The following is a 20,515-nucleotide window of genomic DNA, read 5'->3' as shown; positions in this document are numbered from 1 at the left end:
AGAGATGACATCACTGAATTCAATGATGAACTGCCTTTAACTGTAATTTTGCATTATTGACACACTGTTTTCCTAATGATTGTTGTTCAGTTGCTTTGACGCAATGTATTTTGTTTAAAGCACTATATAAATAAAGGTGACTTGGCTAGTACACAGCGTCTAATTCTCACTTACATTTAAGGACAAAGAATTTACCTAGTGACAACATTATTATTATTATTATAATCATAATATATATTTAATTATATATATATATATATATATATATATATATATATATAGATTATTAAAAATTAATATTATACAAATAAAAACATCAAATGTGTTAAAATTAGTTTTCATGTTTACTCCACTCACTGGAACAGTTTGTCACAGATTACATAACAGATCCCGTTGTTCTATATCTTGATTGGATGGCTCAGACTTTTACGCTCCGCATTATTTGCATAAAGAGAACGTGGACTTTCCCTTATTTGCACAGGACAGAATGTTTCCTGAACAAACCGAAAGCAGGTGTGCCGCTGTTTACAGCTTTACAGGAAGAGACAGGCTCAGAACAGGTAAGGAACAGAAATAAACCTGTATGCTTATGTTTAAACTTAAAACATTTAATCTCTTTAAAAGTTTTGTTATTGTTGTTGTTGCTGCTGCATGGAACTTAAGATTAGGCTACTGTATTTTGCTTGCTTTGATGAGTGGGAATGTTTCGTAAAGAAAGGTGAACGGCCTCACAAAAGGCCTCATATGTTATCTACTTCGTCTTTTTGTTCTTCGTCTTCTTAAAACACCTTGTTGTTTTCTCTCTAACTTCCTGAGGTGTTGAGTTATTTTGTGTTATTTCCATCAGATATCGCAATTTGAATCTGGGAATACAGGAAAAGCGATGGAATCATTTCCAGGTAAAGAAAATGTTCCAGGTTTGGGGAAATTATGGTTAAAGTGGGCTCAATTTTACAATTGAAAAACATACATTTTGGTTTGGGGAGCAATAATACCTGCATGCAGTGTTTCTCAACTGATTTTGCTTTTATTCAGTTGTCACATTTACATTGGAGCCAGGTGTGCCACCCCAATAATTACTATGCTACAATTTCGTTATCTTTGTTGAATCATACTTTCTTTGTTGAATCGTACTGAAAGAAGCGTTTATTTTAGCTGCGAACTCAAGGATGCGACGCGTCTGGTCTGGTGTTCCGCATCGGGCTAATTCCAGCCTCTTGTGTAAGCGCTCTCGCGACACAGGTTCATTTTCTACGGAGTAAAAAAAGTCGCAGAGCAGAGAGGACACAGACAACGAGCTGACGGCCACAACAGAGTAGGAAACAAAGTCTCTACATTCAAATTAAAATGTATTAAGAATTTAGTAGACTGACGGATCATGCGCACTCCCGCTTTGCCTCAAGTTCAAGCAAAGCAGGAGTGCATTTTTATTAGCATAAAATCAAGAACATCAGATCCATGTTTTAACATACACGACAGCTTACTGAATGTATAGTGTCATGTAATCACTCAAGCAGTGTTTCAACCGCGGGAAGACACGCAGCAATGTCTTTATCATCAATTTTGATCAATTTAAATTAAAACGTCCTTGTTAAATAAACGTATTAATTTATAATTAAAAATGTATGATTAAAAAAATATATAAAATAAAAATACTCACTCCAAGCTTTTAAATGCTATGGTGAATCATGTTACAAAAGCTCAGATAAATACTGATCTTTGGATCTCTTTATTTATTAAAAGAATACTGAAAAAAAACCTTTTAAATAATAATAATAATAATAATAATAATAATAAAATGTTGCCTGAGGATCATGTGACTGGATTAATGATGCAAAAAAAAAAATCAGCTTTGAAATCACAGGAATAAATTACATTTTAAAATATATTCAAATACAATGCAGTTATTTGAAGTTGTAAAAATAGACCAGTTTCAAATTATTACAGCTTTTACTGTATTTTGGATCAAAAAAATGCAGGCTCGGTGAGCAGAAGAGTAATCTTTAAAAAAAAAACATAAAAAATCTACTGTTCAAAACTTTTGCTGATAGTGTATTTAATCGCAGGCTTGGTAATTATTCCTGATTAATTCTCACTCCAGGCTGAACTCAAAAGCTGGCAGCCCTGTTTGAAGTAATTTGAAGTTTTATGCTCCCTTAACAACATTTACAGAATTCACTGTAGTCTACAAGTTAATTATAGATATTTTGCTCCAACCACTGGTTAATGATATAATATAATACATTTCAATATACTAACATTTTAAAGTTATGGCATAAATGTACAGCTAATGTGGGGTAATGGAAATCAGCATTCGTAGGATTTATTCATGCTTTTTTCATGCCATGTTGGAGTTATACACTGATTTTTTTGTCATGGTCTATGGACCCCCTGAATTAGCTTTGGCCACCCTCTGGCCACTCCATGTATAGAACTCTAGCTCCGCCACTGCACATCACCAAACAGGAGCGTCACTAATCTTTAGACTTATTAAATAGGACATACTATACTATAAGCTTGTCTGCTCTGCATACATACTATGATAAGATAAGAAATGATATTCTCTCCATAAACGTAACTTAAAAAATACCACCCTGCCTTCCAAATAATAATGATTGCAACTATAAAACCGGTTGAGAAAAGTACAGGAGAATTAAAGACATTTGATCAAAGGTAGAATAATCCATCGTTCATTGTGCAAGAAACGAAAGGCAAATATATATATATATATATATATATATATATATATATATATATATATATATATATATATAGTAAATAAATCAAATCAAAGCCAATTAATACATTTAATACACTGTATTGAATGGCTTTGATTTAAATTATGCTTATAGAATAAATATATTTACACTACAGTTTGTGGGAAGATAAGAAAAACATTCCAGTAAAACTGAAGAATTGAGGATTCAGAGGGGTAAAGTCATTTGTGCTGTATACACGTTTATATGACAGTTAAATATGGTCTTCGAATATTAGTGGACAAGAGGCCTTTAGATCATTCATATTAGCACCGGGAATGTTTATTGTTTCTCCACTGTATCTTTCTCCTTACATCTTACACATATGTCTTAGCTCACTCCCTATACACTTTTTTTTTTAAACCTTGATGGCTATTGTGAATTTCTGCTCTCATGATATCTGGAAATATTATGATTAATTTGGACATAATTCCATTGTTAATAGATAGCAGTTTATTACTCAAAACTGTCTAGTTGCTGCTGGGCCATACTGACTGGAATAACTCAGCAGCTGTGGATGTCCTGATGGCTTCTGAGCTTTGATGGACTTGCCCGCATTCCATCCGCATCCGGTGTAATATATCAACATCTGAATAAGTGTCAATGTCTTTGCCCTCACCCTCAACTGGGCTTTGTAATAGGATGTCGTCCAATTCCAAAGTTTTGCCTCGTGCAACATTTTATAGTTGGTTTAAATCTCTTATGTATTTAAAAATGCAACAGAAGAATGAAAAGATACCTGAAGTGTGAAATTAAAACTGCCAGTAGGTGGCAATAAGTCACTGTTAATAAGTGAGTCGATTGAACCGAATCATTTAACGGTTAATTCGGGAAAAAAACAGCATCCTGTTGTTCAGAGACATAAAACAGCGCTGTGGCTGTTTTTGAAATGATTTTTTTTGTTGGAGAAAAATAGAGCAAAAACAGGAAATATGGTGTCTAAAACATAATCTCTTAATATTAACTACTTGTTTATTTAACTGCTGTATAAATCCAATATATCATTTGTAATCATGCTTGCTTTTGGAGAAAAAAAAAACGTCCCCTTCATGTGATATTAACTACATGAAATTATATAAATAATGTTCTTCCACCTATTTTAAATTGTGATAATTCTAAACGCATTTTAATAGATTGATTAATGCATGCAGTGAAAGAACGCACTCTAAATGCGCGAACGTACACTAGTCTAACCTAGTGCTTTACACGATTTAGGCTACTCATAATATCAAATCGCACATCATTAAAACTACAATTACAGTATTATCACAGACTATAAATATTTCACAACCCTGTTTAAATTTTTATAATGTATTGTCTTCTTATCGATCCACCAGGTCACATTTAAAGCTCTGCATGTTTGCAGGGTAAAAACATGGGTCGATTTTCGCATTATCCTGAACTCTGAACAAAACAACAGTTTTATTGTAAATGCTCATTAATTCTCTGCCAGCAGGTGGAGCGTTTGGTAGAAATATAACCGTTTCCCCAGTAATGGCAGAACACAAAGCAGCAGCATATGACTTTGAATGTGCAGCACTCATGTTTATTCAATGAAATCATAACTTTAGCCTTTTGAAGTTTAATCGTCGCATTCAGCCATATCGCAATTCTGGTCTTTCTGTCCCAAAATTTAAGACCTCTTGAAATCATACTTAAGATTTCTTGTACAATTTAAGACTTTTTAAGGCCTTAAATTTGATACAACTAAATTTAAGACTTTTGAAGACTCTGTGGAAACCCTGATTAGCACTGTTTTGGTTGGATTGTTTGAATGCATTCGCTTCCTGGATCACTGGACTGAAAACTTTCCCAGAACAGCTTAAAATGATCTATTCACAAGCAGAGAAGCAAAATTCTTGCAAATGCAAGTTTATATCTCCTATTTAGAAACTGAATTTAACTCAGCAATTGTGAGTTTTTCAATTATAAGGGGTAAAAAAGGCAGAAGTTTGGAATATACGTAAACTCATGGTTCTGAGTCAAGGGAGAAAAAAAAGGAATGACGAGTTCTGATCAGAACTGTGAAATATAAACTTGGAATTGTGAGAAAAATTTAAGAATTAAAAAAGATTATCTTTATTTTATTCCATGGCTGTCATTTTCTGCCACCAGATAGGTTCCACCCACAAAAAATGTATCACCATTTGCAAACACCTAAATTGGTCTATAAATACTACATTAATATGCAAGCTGAAAAAAAAAATCAAAACTTTTCTGTAGACCGACAGTTCACTTCAGAAATACATTAATATAACCCCACCCCAACTGTATTATGATTCGTTCAACATCTCAACCGACCTGAATCATCACATACTTTTATTGATTTTCACCCAGTTCAGGGTACATCGTTATAGCACTATATAGCAGTACTACTATTACGTTAATGCCTCTAAAAGGTATTTAAAGGGGTCATGTGACGTGATTTCAAGTTTTCCTTTCTCTTTGGACTCTTACAAGCTGTTTGTGCATAGATAAGATCCCTAAAGTTGCAAAGACTAAAGTCTCAAACCTAAAAATATATTAAAAAAGGTAAGATTCGCCCACGCCTTCCTAAAACACCTTGTTTAAACATGCTCCCACATGTCTATGGCACTATTGGGGATAATTTGATTAACACCACCCAAATGTTTACCCAAATAAAGAAGGCATTACTTTTGTTCTTTCTGTATTAATTTAGCTGCCGCTGTCATGTCGTGGAGAGGCTGTGTGTTCCTCTTCAGGAACTCGAGCGGCGTCGAGAACGTTTGGGGAAATGCCTCCAGCGTGACGTCTCTGAATAACATGTGTAATCAGTCCAATGGAAGGGCGAGACGTCATAGGCGGGTCATGTCAGAGACCAGAAAGCATGAAAGCATGAGCCGAGAAGCCGATAATCAGCCTTCTGTTTTCAGCAATCGCTCTCTGTGTGTGTCAGTTGCTATCTGTTTGTGAGTCTTATTTAGTGTCGTTTGTCCACTGATAAACTCCATTCGTCAAGCTTCAGTCAAGAGAAGTTTTCGGGCAAGTGCAGTTAGCGTTCATGCTGTGTGGTTTCCCTGCCAGCAAAAAAATAAAAAATTAAAAAGGGTAGGGACACACGCAGCTCGTGTGTTGTCTGCTTGAGAGTGAAGCACGCAGTGTCAGCTCTCGAGGGAGTTGACGGCTGCGATGCAAGCGTTTTGCTTCACTCTTAGAAGGCTCTCTTTGAGGAGGGAGCTTTCACTGGCGTTTCTCGTGGTGCCAGCCCCGCTTTCACCATGGCGGAGCGGTGGTTGTGCTCGCGGGTTTCGCTTTCGGATCCGCTGGAAGAAATGTAGACGGGCAAGTCCCTATCTTCTTCCTTTACCACCAGATCCGGCGCCCACTCTCGGGGGTTTGGAAGCCTGCGTTTGCGGTACTTTCTCCCCGGTGAGAGGGCGCAATGCACTGCCTGTCTTTCTCTAAAGAGATTGATGTGGAAGGCGTCGCTGAGCTCGCCAGTTGCACAAGCACCAGTTGCACAAACATCAGTTACACAAGCATATTATGCCTAATATTATAATAAGCAGCATTAATGAGGAGTGGAGCTTGCGCAGTCGGCTCTTGGGGGGGCTGATTGTGCTTTTCACGCTGTTAAGTGCTCCGCTCTCGCTGGGCACGCTCCGAGGAGTGTGTCCGTGCATGCGATCTGCTGAGGCACGGACGGCGACCGTGATAGTGGGAATCGCACATGATCTGGCGAATGGGTTGGAGACGGCTCGTCCAATCTCCACACGTGTTCACTAGATCTAGAGTTCATCCTCGAGGCTTGGAAACCCGCGCTGCGGTTTCTTCATCCCCGGGGGCGCAGCTCGCTGCAGCATTCATCTTTCTCTGTTGTTGTTTGTGTGACTGAGTAGCAAAAAGTAATAATAATAAAATAAAAAAGACATGCAACGCGTGTATTACATTGTTGCGTTTTTATGTGAGTTTTCTACACCTGGGGTGCGTTTCCCAAAAACATCGTTAGCCAACTATGGTCGCAAGTTCTGTCGTTACCAACATAGTTCAACGATTCGGTGTTTCCCGAAACCATAGTTGAAACGAACATTCGCAAACTGCATCGCAAACTTGTGTCGTTGGAACGACAGCTCTCCACTTGTGGTTAGAGGCATATTTCGTTGTTAGTTTGCTGTGTCGACGTCACTGATTGCGCCGCACCTGGACTGTGTTCTATTCAGAGTTATCGACCCTATGCCCTGTTCCTCTAGAAGATTTCACCATCCACTTTGAGTGATTTAAAAGACTTAAAGTTGTGGTTTAAGTTTATCACATAAATCGCCTTTTTATTATTATTACAAATTCAGTTTGAAACTATATAGCAGCGTGGCCCTCGCGATTATTCTCCCTTCGAAGTGCCCCCTGAAAGCATTAATCATGCCGACTAGAACGCAGTCATTGTTTCGTTTGTGCGAAGAAACGGTGAGTTTGTCAAGTTATCTTTGTTTAATTTTAATTTAAAAACATTCCAAAATACATATGTCTCATTTAACAATATTGGTAAAACAGTGTGTTAGAGGTTTTCACTTATATAAAATGTTAACACTCAAATAACTGTAGGCCTATTTTTATAGTAAATTAATTTTTAATTTTAAATGAATGTACCTAAATAAAGTAACAAAAAAATGTATAAATAAGTGAGTAATTTTGTTGTTTTTACAGAATTAGAATATAGAATACTCTCTACAAATGTGTTTGTGTGTGAATATATATATATATATATATATATATATATATATATATATAGAGAGAGAGAGAGAGAGAGAGAGAGAGAGAGATGGTATACACTGTTTGCAAAAGTTTTTTTTATGTTTTTAATTGTTCATTTAATAAATATCAGCAAAGAAACCAAATATTTAACAGAAATTATGTCAGATTAAACAAATGGTTTAAACTGCAGTGGTGGCTGCTGCACAGGTGACAGGACGTATGGGCGAAGAGGACATGTCTCCAGGAGCCAGCGATCACCAAAGCCATGCACCCTCTTCAGCCACCTGCAAACTGCAGAAGTGGCCCACACAAAAGAGTCATGTGTGCTTCCATCACCCATCCATCAGGCCATCACCCACCACCTCCATACATTTCCAACAGCATAATAATGCAGTGTAGCTAACAACTGAATTTAAAGCATTATTACTTCTTATTGCCCTCTGAAGATGTGAAGCCTGATGTTGAAGGGCCAGACTGGAGAGCGCCTAATGTTGGAGGGCTGGACTTTGAAGGCAAAGGCCTGGTTGATGCACATGTATCCATATCTCCAAAGATCCTTCCATTGCAACAGGCCCCATGATGGCTAAAACTGTCTCTTCCTCTGTAGGGACAGGAGGAACTGAACTAATACCCCATCAGTCTTGTTTGCTTCCCTCTTACGTGCCACAGCCCTCTGTTTTGTCACTTGCAAAGTCCCTCCACTTATTCCTGACTTTGTCTGGGCTTTGTCCATATTCAGCTAGCATTGTTTATTTTTTAAAAGCTCCCTCTGGGAAAGAGTAGTGTACACCGCATTACACGGTGCCCGTCTCTCCTTAGTGCCCACAGGAGATCGTTCTGCCAACCCTGCCGGTGTTCCAGGGCGCAGCAATCTCCAGTGAGCGCTTTTCTCAGTTACCGCCCGGAAAAGTAGCGGTGCTTAGAGGCTCGCTACCTCTACGGAGGTCTCTAGTGCAGCTAGTATGGTCGTCCCCTGCCGGTCCGCTGCTTTAGGGCACCGAGCTAGTTGCTCTCAGTTCTGGTGGGCCCCAAGCAGGCTCTTGGTAATGGAACAGAAGTAGACTCTCTCTGAGGACGGAGGCCATCAAGGTGGTCCCTCCTTGGGTTGCAGAGTCCAGGTCCTACAGCTGGTACTTCACTTTTCCGAGGAAGGATGAGGTGTTGTGTTCTTTTTTAGATCTGTGCTTTTTGAAGCGCTCAGTCAGGGGACTGAAGATCAGCACGCTTGCACAGGCCAAGTTCGAGGACTGGTATGTCACAATCTATCAAAAATATGCACTTATCTCCATCCTTCTTCATTGGAAGTTCCTGAGGTTTGCTGATCTTCCACTGGCCTTGCATTCTCACCCCACACTTTCACGACTCAACCACATTGACGATTGGTTGATATTAGCTCAATCAGAGCAGATGACAGTTCGGCATCTAGGTGTCGTTCTCGCTCACATGAAAGAGCTGGGGTTAAGACTTAACGCCAAGAAAAGTGTGCTTTCTCCAGTACAGAGAACCACTTATCTGGGTGTGGTTTGGGATTCGAACACGATGCAGGCAGGTATGTCACCTGCTCGGATCAAGTCGATCCTCAATGCAGTCGCAAGAGTGAGAGAAGGCCGGTCACTCACTGTCAAGCAGTCTCTGAGATTGCTGGGTCTAATGGCAGATGCGTCCAATGTGAATACTATTGGCCTGCTGTACATGAGACCCCTACAGTGGTGGCTCAAGACCGAAGGGGTTCTCCCTGAGGGGAAACCCATTTGACATGCTAAAGGTCACGCGGCGGTGCCTACGTGCCTTTAGACATGTGGAGAAAACCTTGGTTCTTTTCTCAGGGCCTGGTGCTGGGAGCTCCTTGTCACTGTGTAATGCTAGCGACAGACACATCCCTCACCGGCTGGGGTGCGGTCATGAGTGGCCACCTAGCCCGGGGTCTGTGAAGTGGCCACCATCCGACATGGCATTTCATCTTTTTGACGGCACTCAATGGGAGGTTCCCGTCAGGAGAGATCTCCTCTCTCATTTGGAGGGTGTGCCCCCGCATGGAGCTTAGAGGCTGAAACTACTTTGTTTGACCTTCCAAAAGAGGACACAACTAGAAATCAGTGGTTAAGTTGTAATTACAACACTGTTCCGGATCAGTTTAACCCAAATATTTGAGTGTGTGCAGTACATTTTATGGAGGACTGTTTCCTGGGAGAGTAGCCTACAATGTCGTCTGTGTAACTATGAAGTGTGGCAACTCCAACTTTGCAAGGATAGCCTAGATTCTGACTCACAGTCTGTAAGAACATGTTCATATTTTAAAAATTTGCCATTGATTCAAATACGAGTTTTGAGCAGTGTAGAGTAGAACGTGTTGTTTCTCCAATCACAAATGCAGACATATTTTTATTTTTTTATGCTGCGGGATACGCAACACAATTCGTAAAAAGACAGTATAAGTTATTACAATCAGTAATTATGTCCCCACTGCATGCAACAAATGCCTTGTGTCATTGCACCGGGACACTGCGTCACAGTATTGTAAGGTATGGTAATTTCCATCACACGCTTGAGGTATTCAGCTGATCACAGTGCACTGGATAGCTGGCCAATCAGCGTACACCTCGCTTTTCAGACAGATTTTCAGACCAGCTTTTTAAAAATCGCAGCGTTTCAGAAAGGTAGGGCATAGCATACTGTACAGTAATGTACAGTATGTGGAACATTTGTTTTTTTACATTAAACCGCATAAACCCATCACATTAAACCAAATACACAAAATAATGTTATTTTTATCAACATCATATGACCCCTTTCACTGAATCAATCTAATGGTATAGACATCATTATTGTTTGTCCATAATGCACCAACCACAAACCTCTCTCTTGTTTTGTTTTCTCAGACTGCTGTCCACATCGTAGTATGCCTGTAGAGACTGATGAGTCTATGACATTGTCCTCTCTCAATCTGGTCTGGCCTGTGTGCCAGCAGTGCCAAACACACGCCCTTAAAGAAAGAGGAAAAAATGATATATTCAGCCAAAAGATGTGTGTTCCTGATGTAAGTAGATTGGATTACCTAGATGGTTGCCATGGGTATACTCCTAAAGATTTAAGGGGCAGTCCCCTCACCAAACTTTCCATAAGTGATTCCCAACACAGAGAGAGCCCTGTTGGCTTGCCCAGTCTCTACTTGCCTCGGAGTTCAGGAAGACACTTTCAGACAGACTGTAGAGCCCACATTGAAGATCTGAGAGAAGGTATTTCAGACATCAGACTTGAAAATTGCTGCATTTCCCCTGACATTTATCCGCAGAACCCTGTGAGTGAGGATGAGGAGAGTCTAGAAAAGCCTAGTCCTCTTCGCTCTGACCTGGGAGAGAATTCCTGCAGATATACTCCAGCAAAACAGCCAGGATTTTACGGTATGCCTGTTATTAGTATGATTAAAAGGGTTATGATATGAGGATTCAAAGTTTTTGATCTTTTGACGTAAAAATTGCATTTACGTTTCAGACCTCAAAATTTCTCCCTAGCTCCATAAATAGCAGAAGAAACCATGATGCTATTATTATTATTATTAATTTTTTTTTTTTGTCACACTGTGGTATACACCTCTACAACAACACATTAATGCCTTCTTTACCTTACCCACTTCCGTAGCCCTTCTGCAAGTTGTCTGTGTTGTTACATTGACAGTCCCACTTAAATTACAATATCCCCCCATTTCATTAGAATTAAATCTCAGCATATATTAGGCCTAGATTAAATAATATATGTACTGTGCTGAATAGATTTCCGTATGAAAATATGCATTAAACTAAGCTGAAAGTACTAAAATCTTAATGGTAACTGGAAGTGTAATGCATGCAGGGGTCTGTTCTGATTCAAACTGATTGCATTAGTATTAGCCTGTATAACCTATGCAACAAATAAATGTAGTGGGATATTCTGCATATACGATTACACAATGTTGACTTTCATCAGTGGTTGGCATACAGTACATGCAACCAGTGAGAATGCATTTCTGTCAGTGCTGATCCACACAGCAACACAAAACAGAAGTTTCTTTAGATAAGTCATTAGTGATGTACCAAAACTTGGCAGAAATCATCTGCCAACATAAAATCTGATAACATAAACTTTGACGAGGATGAAGTTGCATGTGCTGTATGCACAGAAAAAAATAAACCAGGTTTAATCTGAGTCAATGATGTTATGGAGCTTGTGTTAATGAGACACACTGAGTGAAAACCACACACATAATAAATTAATTCTGAGCTATATTCGTCCTCAATAATGTCTGTTTTGGAGTCTTGAATTATGGCTGTGACACACCAAGCCATCAGTGAGAATCTGTCAGCCTAGTTTATGCAGTGTGTTTTTTAAACATGAGCACTAGTTGATTCTTGTCGGTTGGGTGACTAAACATGTTGTATCAGTGTTTGGTGGTGGATGAGATATTATTGGCTGTTCAGAAATCTTTTAAACAGATTTTATCTAGCAAATCATTATTCATAGACATTTAAAAGTTATCAATATTAACTGTACTTTCTGTAATGATTGTTCTAAAACTTAACCCTGCATTACGACGGTCGCTGTGATTTTGCCAAGATGTTTTGTTGGTCCTGGATCAACATTACTGTTCAAAAATACAGACACCATCCTTACCCCAAAACCTAACCCTACCCATAATGTATTCCGAAAATCAGTGTGAAATGATAGCTGATTAACAAGGGTGTAGAAGCACCTAACCTCGATCATAAGCCTAAAACAGATATTTTCTGAAAAGTTATCCCTTCTGATTGGTTGATTGTGTGGTGTTTTCACACTTTAAAAGAACATACTCCACGCAATGTACAACTCACATTCTCAACTTTATTCTTCTTCATCACATTACTAAACAAAATTCCTCACTAGAGCCCCTAGTGGTGCAGTTCCACATTAATGTTTTAAATTTAGTAATTACTATGAATTCAACATCAAATATTGTATGCTTCTCAACACAGCATTTCCCCCGTTAGTCAAACAGAATTACTATTTTATAATTGTTAACTTATTCAAGTCTTTACTCAAACAACAACTTATCTCAAATAAGCATACTCAAATGACCTCTTATGCATTCAAGCAACAGTCTATTTCAGCGGAGCATAATGAAAGATTCTAGCACACTTTTTTTTCCTTTTAACATAACACAGAATAACATTCATCAAACATTTCAGGATTCAGTGTATATTCACATTATTATTATTTTTTAAATAGGGCAGCGATCCGCCTACACCCTTTACATATCTTCTTGGTCTGACTTATTTCTTTCTCTTCAGACACATTACTCCAACACATAGTCTTCAGGCCACAAAGGTGGGCATCTCTATCAAGCCCCTGTCTGAACTCAACTCTAAATTCCATCTTTTCCCATCACTTAAGATGAAAAAACTCGGACCTGTTTGTTGTTGTAATGACAACGGATCAGTAAACTGGGCTTTTCCTTTTTCACATGAAAAGGCTCTCTCACTCTCACCTTTTCTCCAACCACAACATTAAGAAATGTAGATCCTCTTTTACGATCTGTGTACTGTTTTCTTTTGTTTTGTCTTTGTGTCACACAAGCTCTGACCTGAGCAAATTGATCAGGGGTATCCACAGGCAGAAGAACATTCAAATTTGTTCTCATAGGTCGGCCTCTCAATAGCAGAAAAGGGTCTCACCCATTGCAGCATGGGGTGTTGATAGCTCTTCAGCATGGTCAGGACTGCAGATTTCCAGGGCTAATGCACCACTTCAGCTGCTTGAAGACACTCTTTAAGCACCCTGTTGAACCATTTGATGGCCCAATTATCCTGAGTGTGATAAACACGGGCCTTTGTGTGCTTTATTCCCTGTGTTTTCACAAAATCATCAAATGCAGACGAAGTGAATTGAAGTGATTGTCTGTTGAGATGGTGCAGGGGTTTCCTTATTGTGACGATCGTGCACCAGAGAGACACAGGGAGAGGGAGAGATCCAATTGCAGGTAAGATTTATTAATCAAATAAGGGTATCCAAATAAACAGTCCAGGAAAACAAACAAAACAAAAGGGGGTACAGAAAGGAATGGAACGGGAACTCTGGGAACGAGAAGGCAAGGGTAAATCTCGGGAGAAGAGAACGCTGGTAACACGAAGGGTAAGGACTCCATACAAAAAAACAGGGAAAGACTGGTATTTATAAGGAGTCTAATGACAAATAGATTGCCTGCACCTGGTGCAATTAACTGGAGTGCAATTACTGTGAAGACCGGACCAGACTAGAGGAATTCTAGTGCCTATGGTGAAGTGCCTAAGGGGAAGTGAGCCCACTAGTGAACACCCAGGGAAACAGAGACTAGACAGCGTGACATTACCCCCTCCTCCACGGAGCAGCTGCCAGATGCTCCACCCGAAACCAAGGGAAAACCAACAGACAAAGAGACAAGGAGGGAGGTGGAGCGGTGGAGGACTAGGGGGAGGGACGGAGGGCCAGATGACAAGGTAAAACCGAGACAAGAGGACCAGGTAGAATGGGGAAACGGAGACAAGACAACCAGGTAAAATGGGGAAACAGAGACAAGAGAAGTGCAACACAAAACAAGGAGTCCAGGAGGGTGGTGGACCGGCAGAGGATCAGAGGGAGGGACGGAGGGCCCTAGAGGGAAATGGAACGACAGACAGACTAGAAACCCAGGAGGGAGGTGGACCGGCGGAGGATCAGGGGGAGGGACGGAGGGCCAGGTCCATAGGAGGAAACAGACAGAAAAAAAACCCACAAAAACATAAGTCCATGAAGGACATCACGTGACACCCACCAGGGCGGAGCAGAAGACCATCACAACCGTGTGGTCAGGTCGGAAGCCCCCCAGGGCGGAGCAGAAGACCACCACATCCTTGTGGTCGAGGCCAGAGTCCCCCAGGGGGGACCAGAAGACCACCACAACCATGTGGTCAAGGCGGAAGCCCCCCAGGGCGGAGCAGAAGACCACCACAACCGTGTGGTCAGGGCGGAAGCCCCCCAGGGCGAAGCAGAAGACCACCACCTCCGTGTGGTCGGGACGGATGCCCCCCAGGGTGGAACAGAAGACCACCACGTCCTTGTGGTCGAGGCCGGAGTCCCCCAGGGCGGAGCAGAAGACCACCACAACCATGTGGTCAGGGCGGAAGCCCCCCAGGGCGGAGCAGAGGACCACCACAACCGTGTGGTCAGGGCAGAAGCCCCCCAGGGCGGAGCAGAGGACCACCACAACCGTGTGGTCAGGGCAGAAGCCCCCCAGGGTGGAGCAGAAGACCACCACATCCTTGTGGTCAAGGCCGAAGCCCCCCAGGGCGGAGCAGAAGACCACCACGTCCATGTGGTCGAAACCAGACGCCCCCCAGGGCAGAGCAGACGACCACCACATCCTTGTGGTCGAGGCAGAAAGCCCCCAGGGCAGAGCAGAAGACCACCACATCTGTGCGGCCGGACCAACGGGAGGACGAAACTCTGGTAATCCCATGGTGTTTATACTGGATTCCAGAAGATCGGTGCTGACTTGACTCTGCTCATGAAGATTATTGGTTACTTGCATTTGTTCACGAAGATCATTGGTGACTTGTATTTGTTCACGAAGATCCCTGGCGACTTGCCTTTGTTCATGGAGATCCCCGGTGACTTGACTCAGTCCTTGAAGATCCCCGGTGACTTGACTCTGTCCTTGAAGATCACCAGTGACTTGACTTGACTCTGGAAGGTCAACAGTGACTAGCCTTGACTCTGGAGAGTCCATGGTAACTAGCCCTGACTCTGGAAGGTCAAAGGTGACTAACCCTGACGCTGGAGGGTCAACGGTGACTAACCCGGACTCTGGAAGGTCGACAGTGTCTAACCCTGACTCTGGAAGGTCAACGGTGACTAACCCTGACTCTGGAGGGTCCATAAGCACCTGACTCAACTCTGGAGGGTCCATGAGCACCTGACTCGACTCTGGAGGGTCAACCAGAACCTGACTCAACTCTGAAAATTCAACTGTGCTGGGTTGGCGGCCATCTTGCGCAGAGGCGCTGGCTCAGCCGATTTGCGCCTCCTCTCCCCTCTCTGTCCACAATGGGGAGACGGCGGTTCCCATCCAAACCCCGAGTCGACGGGAGGCCACAGTGGAGATCGCTGCCGGGCCTCCTGGCCTCGACTCTGGAAGGTCAACAGGAACTAGCCCTGACTCTGGAAGGTCAATGGTGACTAACCCTAACTCGGGAAGGTCGACGGTGACTAACCCTGACTCTGGAAGGTCGACGGTGACTAACCCTGACTCTAGAGGGTCCTTTAGCACCTGACTCAACTCTGGAGGGTCCATGAGCACCTTACTCGACTCTGGAGGGTCAACCAGAACCTGACTCAACTCTGAAAATTCAACGGGTACCTGACTCGACTCTGGAAGGTCAACAGGAACTAGTCCTGACTCTGGAAGGTCAATGGTGACTAACCCTAACTCGGGAAGGTCGTCGGTGACTAACCCTGACTCTGGAAGGTCGACGGTGACTAACCCTGACTCTGGAGGGTCCTTTAGCACCTGACTCAACTCTGGAGGGTCCATGAGCACCTGACTCGACTCTGGAGGGTCAACCGGAACCTGACTCAACTCTGAAAAGTCAACGGGCATCTGACTCGACTCTGGAAGGTCAACAGGAATCTGACTTGATTAAGGAGGATCAACTGGAACGTGACTCGACTCTGGATGGTCAACAGGAGCCTGACTTGACTCCGGATAGTCAACTGGAATTTGACTCGACTCTGGAAGGTCAACAGGAACTAGCCCTGACTCTGGAGGGTCAACGGTAACTAACCTTGACTCTGGAAGGTCAACGGTGACTAACCCTGACTCTGGAGGGTCCATGAACACCTGACTCGACTCTGGAGGGTCAACCGGAACCTGACTCAACTCTGGAAAGTCAACGGGCACCTGACTTGGGCGTTGGTGCTGAGCTGGTGGCCATCTTGCACCGTGGTGCTGGACTGGTGACCACCCTGTGCTGTGGCGCTGTGCTGGGTTCCATCTTGCCATCGTGGCGCTGGGTTGGCGGCCATCTTGTGCTGTGGCGCTGGGCTGGCGGCCATCCTGCCTCGTGGCGCTGAGCTGGCGGCCATCTTGTGCTGTGGTGTGGGGCTGGCTTCCATCTTGCCTCGTGGTGCTGGGTTGGCGGCCATCTTGCGCAGAGGCGCTGGCTCAGCCGATTTGCGCCTCCTCTCTTCCCTCTGTCCACAATGGGGAGACGGCGGTTCCCATCCAAACCCCGAGTCGACGGGAGGCCACAGTGGAGATCGCTGCCGGGCCTCCTCTCGACCACTTGCTCCTGAGCGACCTCCCCTGGTTCCACGGAACACGACCAGGTGGGTACCCTCAAAAGCATTGCTCATCCGCTCAGTGACTGGGGAGGAAATATGATTAGACATACCGCTGGATCTTTTGGGATGGAGTCCACAGGGAGAGGGAGAGATCCAATTGCAGGTAAGATTTATTAATCAAATAAGGGTATCCACATAAACCGTCCAGGAAAACCAACAAAACAAAAGAGGGTACAGGAAGGAATGGAACGGGAACTCGGGGAACGAGAAGGCAAGGGTAAATCTCGGGAGACGAGAACGCTGGTAACAGAAGTGTAAGGACTCCATACAAACAACAGGGAAAGACTGGTATTTATAAGGAGTCTAATGACAAATAGATTGCCTGCATCTGGTGCAATTAACTGGAGTGCAATTACTGTGAAGACAGGACCAGACTAGAGGAATTCTAGTGCCTATGGTGAAGTGCCTAAGGGGAAGTGAGCCCACTAGTGAACACCCAGGGAAACAGAGACTAGACAGCGTGACACTTATCGAGCAAAGATAGTGGTCAGAAATTTCAAAACAGTCTCTGCTGTTACTGATGAAGCAAAACCAACTTCTAGCCATTTGCTGAAATAGTCAATCAGTGTTATTGCAAACTTAGAATAAGTAGCTCCCTTTTTGAAAGGTCCAACTATATCAATAGCAACATGTTGAAATGGGCCTTTTGGGAACTCCACTGGCTGCATTGGTGCTGTAAATGTTTTGGCCGATTTATCACTGGCCTGGCAGGTCACACATGTGGACAGGATCATGTGAACAAGATCCTCCATTCACGGCCACCAATACAGCTCTTTCAGATGTGGTTTAGTTCGAACCAGCCCTTGATGTCCCTCGTGCGCCAGGTGGATGAGGCGTTCCTGCAGTGCAATAGAAACAATCAAACGATTCCCCCTGAATATCAATGGACATTCAACAGCCAGTTCATGTCTGATCAGGAAGTATGGACGTAAATCACTGGAGACATACTTTTGAAGTTCAGCCCAACCTGTTTGAATTGTCTGACGTAACTGAGACAGTCCTGGACAGTCCTCTCATTCAGCTTTAATGTGTTATATTTAGCAATTACTATGAATTGAACATCAAATATTGTATGCTATTGTATGCTCAACAATCTCTGTGTATGTCTGGCTTAAGGTAGGTCATATAGTGAATTGGCTCAAATGGAAAATGTATATAAATAATTGCAATTACAAAAAAACCGCAATGAAAATTGGCTAGTGTATTTGACATACCTGATCCACTCCCCGTGCCAACAGGTATAAATAGGAGACAGGTGCATCCACTCATTCAGATTTTTGCTTCGTAGCCGATTGGTTGTATGAAAGCTGTTATACTCCACAAAGCCATTCATCTGCTGTGTGTCGAGAAGCGGTTCTGGTTGGCGGTACGGTGCGAACAGCTGTGTCTCTTTCCGTGATTCCCCAGGGCGAGCAGATTTCCTTAAAGAGCAAATCATGGATGATTAGCGTCTTTTTAAAGACACTGTTTCATCTGTGTCCTTCTGGATGCGGTCGTTTCCTGTCCTCTGACAACAGCCAAAAGCGCTGTCTTCCGTGTCTGGGCATTCAGCACGCTGAAGACGCGTTTGTGGATGGTTCATGCCCGCACTGCATGTGTGACCATGGCAATGTTGCAATCGCGTTTCTCCTTTCTTAAAGGGAAAGGAGGAGACCCCTCTGTCCTACCATGTTCCGTTTTCTCTGCCATGAGCAGAGGAACGCCGGCTAGTGCTCTGGGAGATTTGAAGATGACAGTGAGAGCTTCTCCGCCAGGCCACACCCCACGGACCTCTTACCCCTTCTGCAGTGCTTGTTCTGTGCAGCTGCTGGGTGATTCTGCTGTGCTGTCTTACGGCAGTCCCAAAGAGTCATTCGGTTTGCCGCCGGGGATCAGATGTCGATTGCGGGGCTCAACGCACAGGCCTTGAAGAACTCTCAGCAATCCTCCTTGGACACCCCGATACCCTCCCGGGACCTCTCTATTGTTCTGGCTGGACTTCAGAGGGGTCCCTTTTAGCTGCTGGATTCAGTCGAGCTTAAGTTCCTGTCTCTCAAGACAGCGCTCCTTATCGCGCTCCCTTCCATCAAGAGGGTCGGGGACCTCAAAGCATTTTTGGTAAGTGAAGAGTGCCTTGTGTTCGGGCCGGCGTACTCTCACGTTGTCCTGTGTCCCCGGCCTGGATACATGCCCAAGTTTCCCACCACTCTCTTCAGCAGAAGGGGAAGACCGTATCCAAGCAGAGGTTGGCCCACTGTATAGTGGATGCGATCGCCTTGGCATACCAATCCCAAGGCGAGCCGTGCCCTCTGGGGGTGAGGGCTCACTCCGCACAGAGGGATAACACAGGGACCCTAACACAGGGATGCGAGCGCCTTTCTTCTCCCTGGTTGGCGTTCCTTGGTTGAGCGTCCTCCAGCACCCTCAGCGTTCAGACTTGGAGAGGCAGTCTGTTACCAGGCCCAGTACTGGTGTTAGCATGCGGCTAGGTGTCCATATGGCTTGATTCCCTATGGATAATCCCATATGTGTATTCTTCCACGATACGTTTTCCCTCTTGGTAAACCTGTGTCTTCGCTTGAAAGACCTGCTCTGTCAGTCTCTTCTGGCAGCTTCCATCTCTACTCTAAGGTAGGACCTGCCTCAGAGACCCATTCCATAATGCAGTACTGCCCCCGGGTCAGTCCATATCAGTATCTCCACATGTCACCTCCCTATGGGTAGAAGGATGAAGGTTACTACCTTAAGCGTAGCTTTTGTGACACACCACGACTTGTTGACAATTGCAGCGTCACAGGGTTGTGACGGTGTTCAGGTTGCGGCGTTTTCCGTAGGACCCCATATGTCATTCAACATAACTCATAGTGACCGACAGATAGGGAACATCTAGGTTACATACGTAACCCTCGTTCCCTGATGGAGGGAATGGAGACGTTATGTCCCCATGCCACAACCTTGAACCATTCGCTGTTGCTGGGACACGTTCTCGGCTCCTCAGCATAAAACCTGAATGAGTGGATGCACCTGTCACCTATTTATACCCGTGGGCATGGGAAGTGGCTCGGGTATGTTAAATCCACTAGCCAATTTTCATTGCCGTTTTCTCTTAAACTCAGAGATGATTGGTCTCCCAAGTGAGACCCCATATGTCATTTGACATAACGTCTCCGTTCCCTCCATCAGAAAATGAGGGTTACGTACATAACAGAGACATTTCTTTGACAGTGGCCTTCAGCTCATCTGCATTTTTTGGTCTCTTGATTCTCATTTTCCTCTTGACAGTACCCCATAGATTCTCTCTGGGGTTCAGGTCTGGTGAGTTTGCTGGCCAGTCAAGCACACCAACACCATGGTCATTTAACCAACTTTTGGTGCTTTTGGCAGTGTGGGCAGGTCCCAGATCCTGTTGGAAAATAAAATCGGCATCTTCAAATAGCTGGTCAGCAGAAGGAAGCGCTCCAAAATTAAGTGCTCCAAAATTTCTTGGTAAGCAGTTGCAGTGCCTTTGGTTTTCAAAAAACACAATGGACCAACACCAGCAGATGACATTGCACCCCAAAATCATCACAGACTTTGGAAACTTAACACCGGACTTCAAGCAACTTGGGCTATGAGCTTCTTCACCTTTCAGTCTCCAGACTCTAGGACCTTGGATTCCAAATGAAATACAATGTGATCACTTACCACTTTTTATTAAATGAACA

At 43.5% G+C, this 20,515-nt stretch overlaps 1 protein-coding gene across 3 annotated transcripts in view; it reads left to right on the top strand.

Annotated features, from left to right (window-relative positions):
• Positions 1-453: 453 nt before the first annotated feature.
• The window catches only part of traf3ip2a (TRAF3 interacting protein 2a), a 65,802-nt gene continuing 45,740 nt past the window's right edge, over positions 454-20,515 (top strand). Inside the window, exons 1-4 of one of the 3 annotated variants that reach the window (XM_059499124.1) lie at positions 454-560; positions 848-899; positions 10,346-10,503; positions 10,759-10,867. In XM_059499124.1, coding sequence (XP_059355107.1) covers positions 884-899; positions 10,346-10,503; positions 10,759-10,867 — 283 coding nt within the window. In that variant the 5' untranslated portion in view covers positions 454-560; positions 848-883. Of the gene's footprint in view, positions 561-847; positions 900-10,345; positions 10,868-20,515 lie in introns of all 3 variants that reach the window. The other 2 variants (XM_059499123.1, XM_059499125.1) reach the window with 2 other exon arrangements.

The sequence above is a fragment of the Carassius carassius genome, chromosome 18 (genome assembly GCF_963082965.1).
Source record: "Carassius carassius chromosome 18, fCarCar2.1, whole genome shotgun sequence".
NCBI lineage: Eukaryota > Metazoa > Chordata > Actinopteri > Cypriniformes > Cyprinidae > Carassius > Carassius carassius.
The sequence above is the reverse complement of the archived record's forward strand: the minus strand, read 5'-3'. Positions and strand labels throughout refer to the sequence as shown.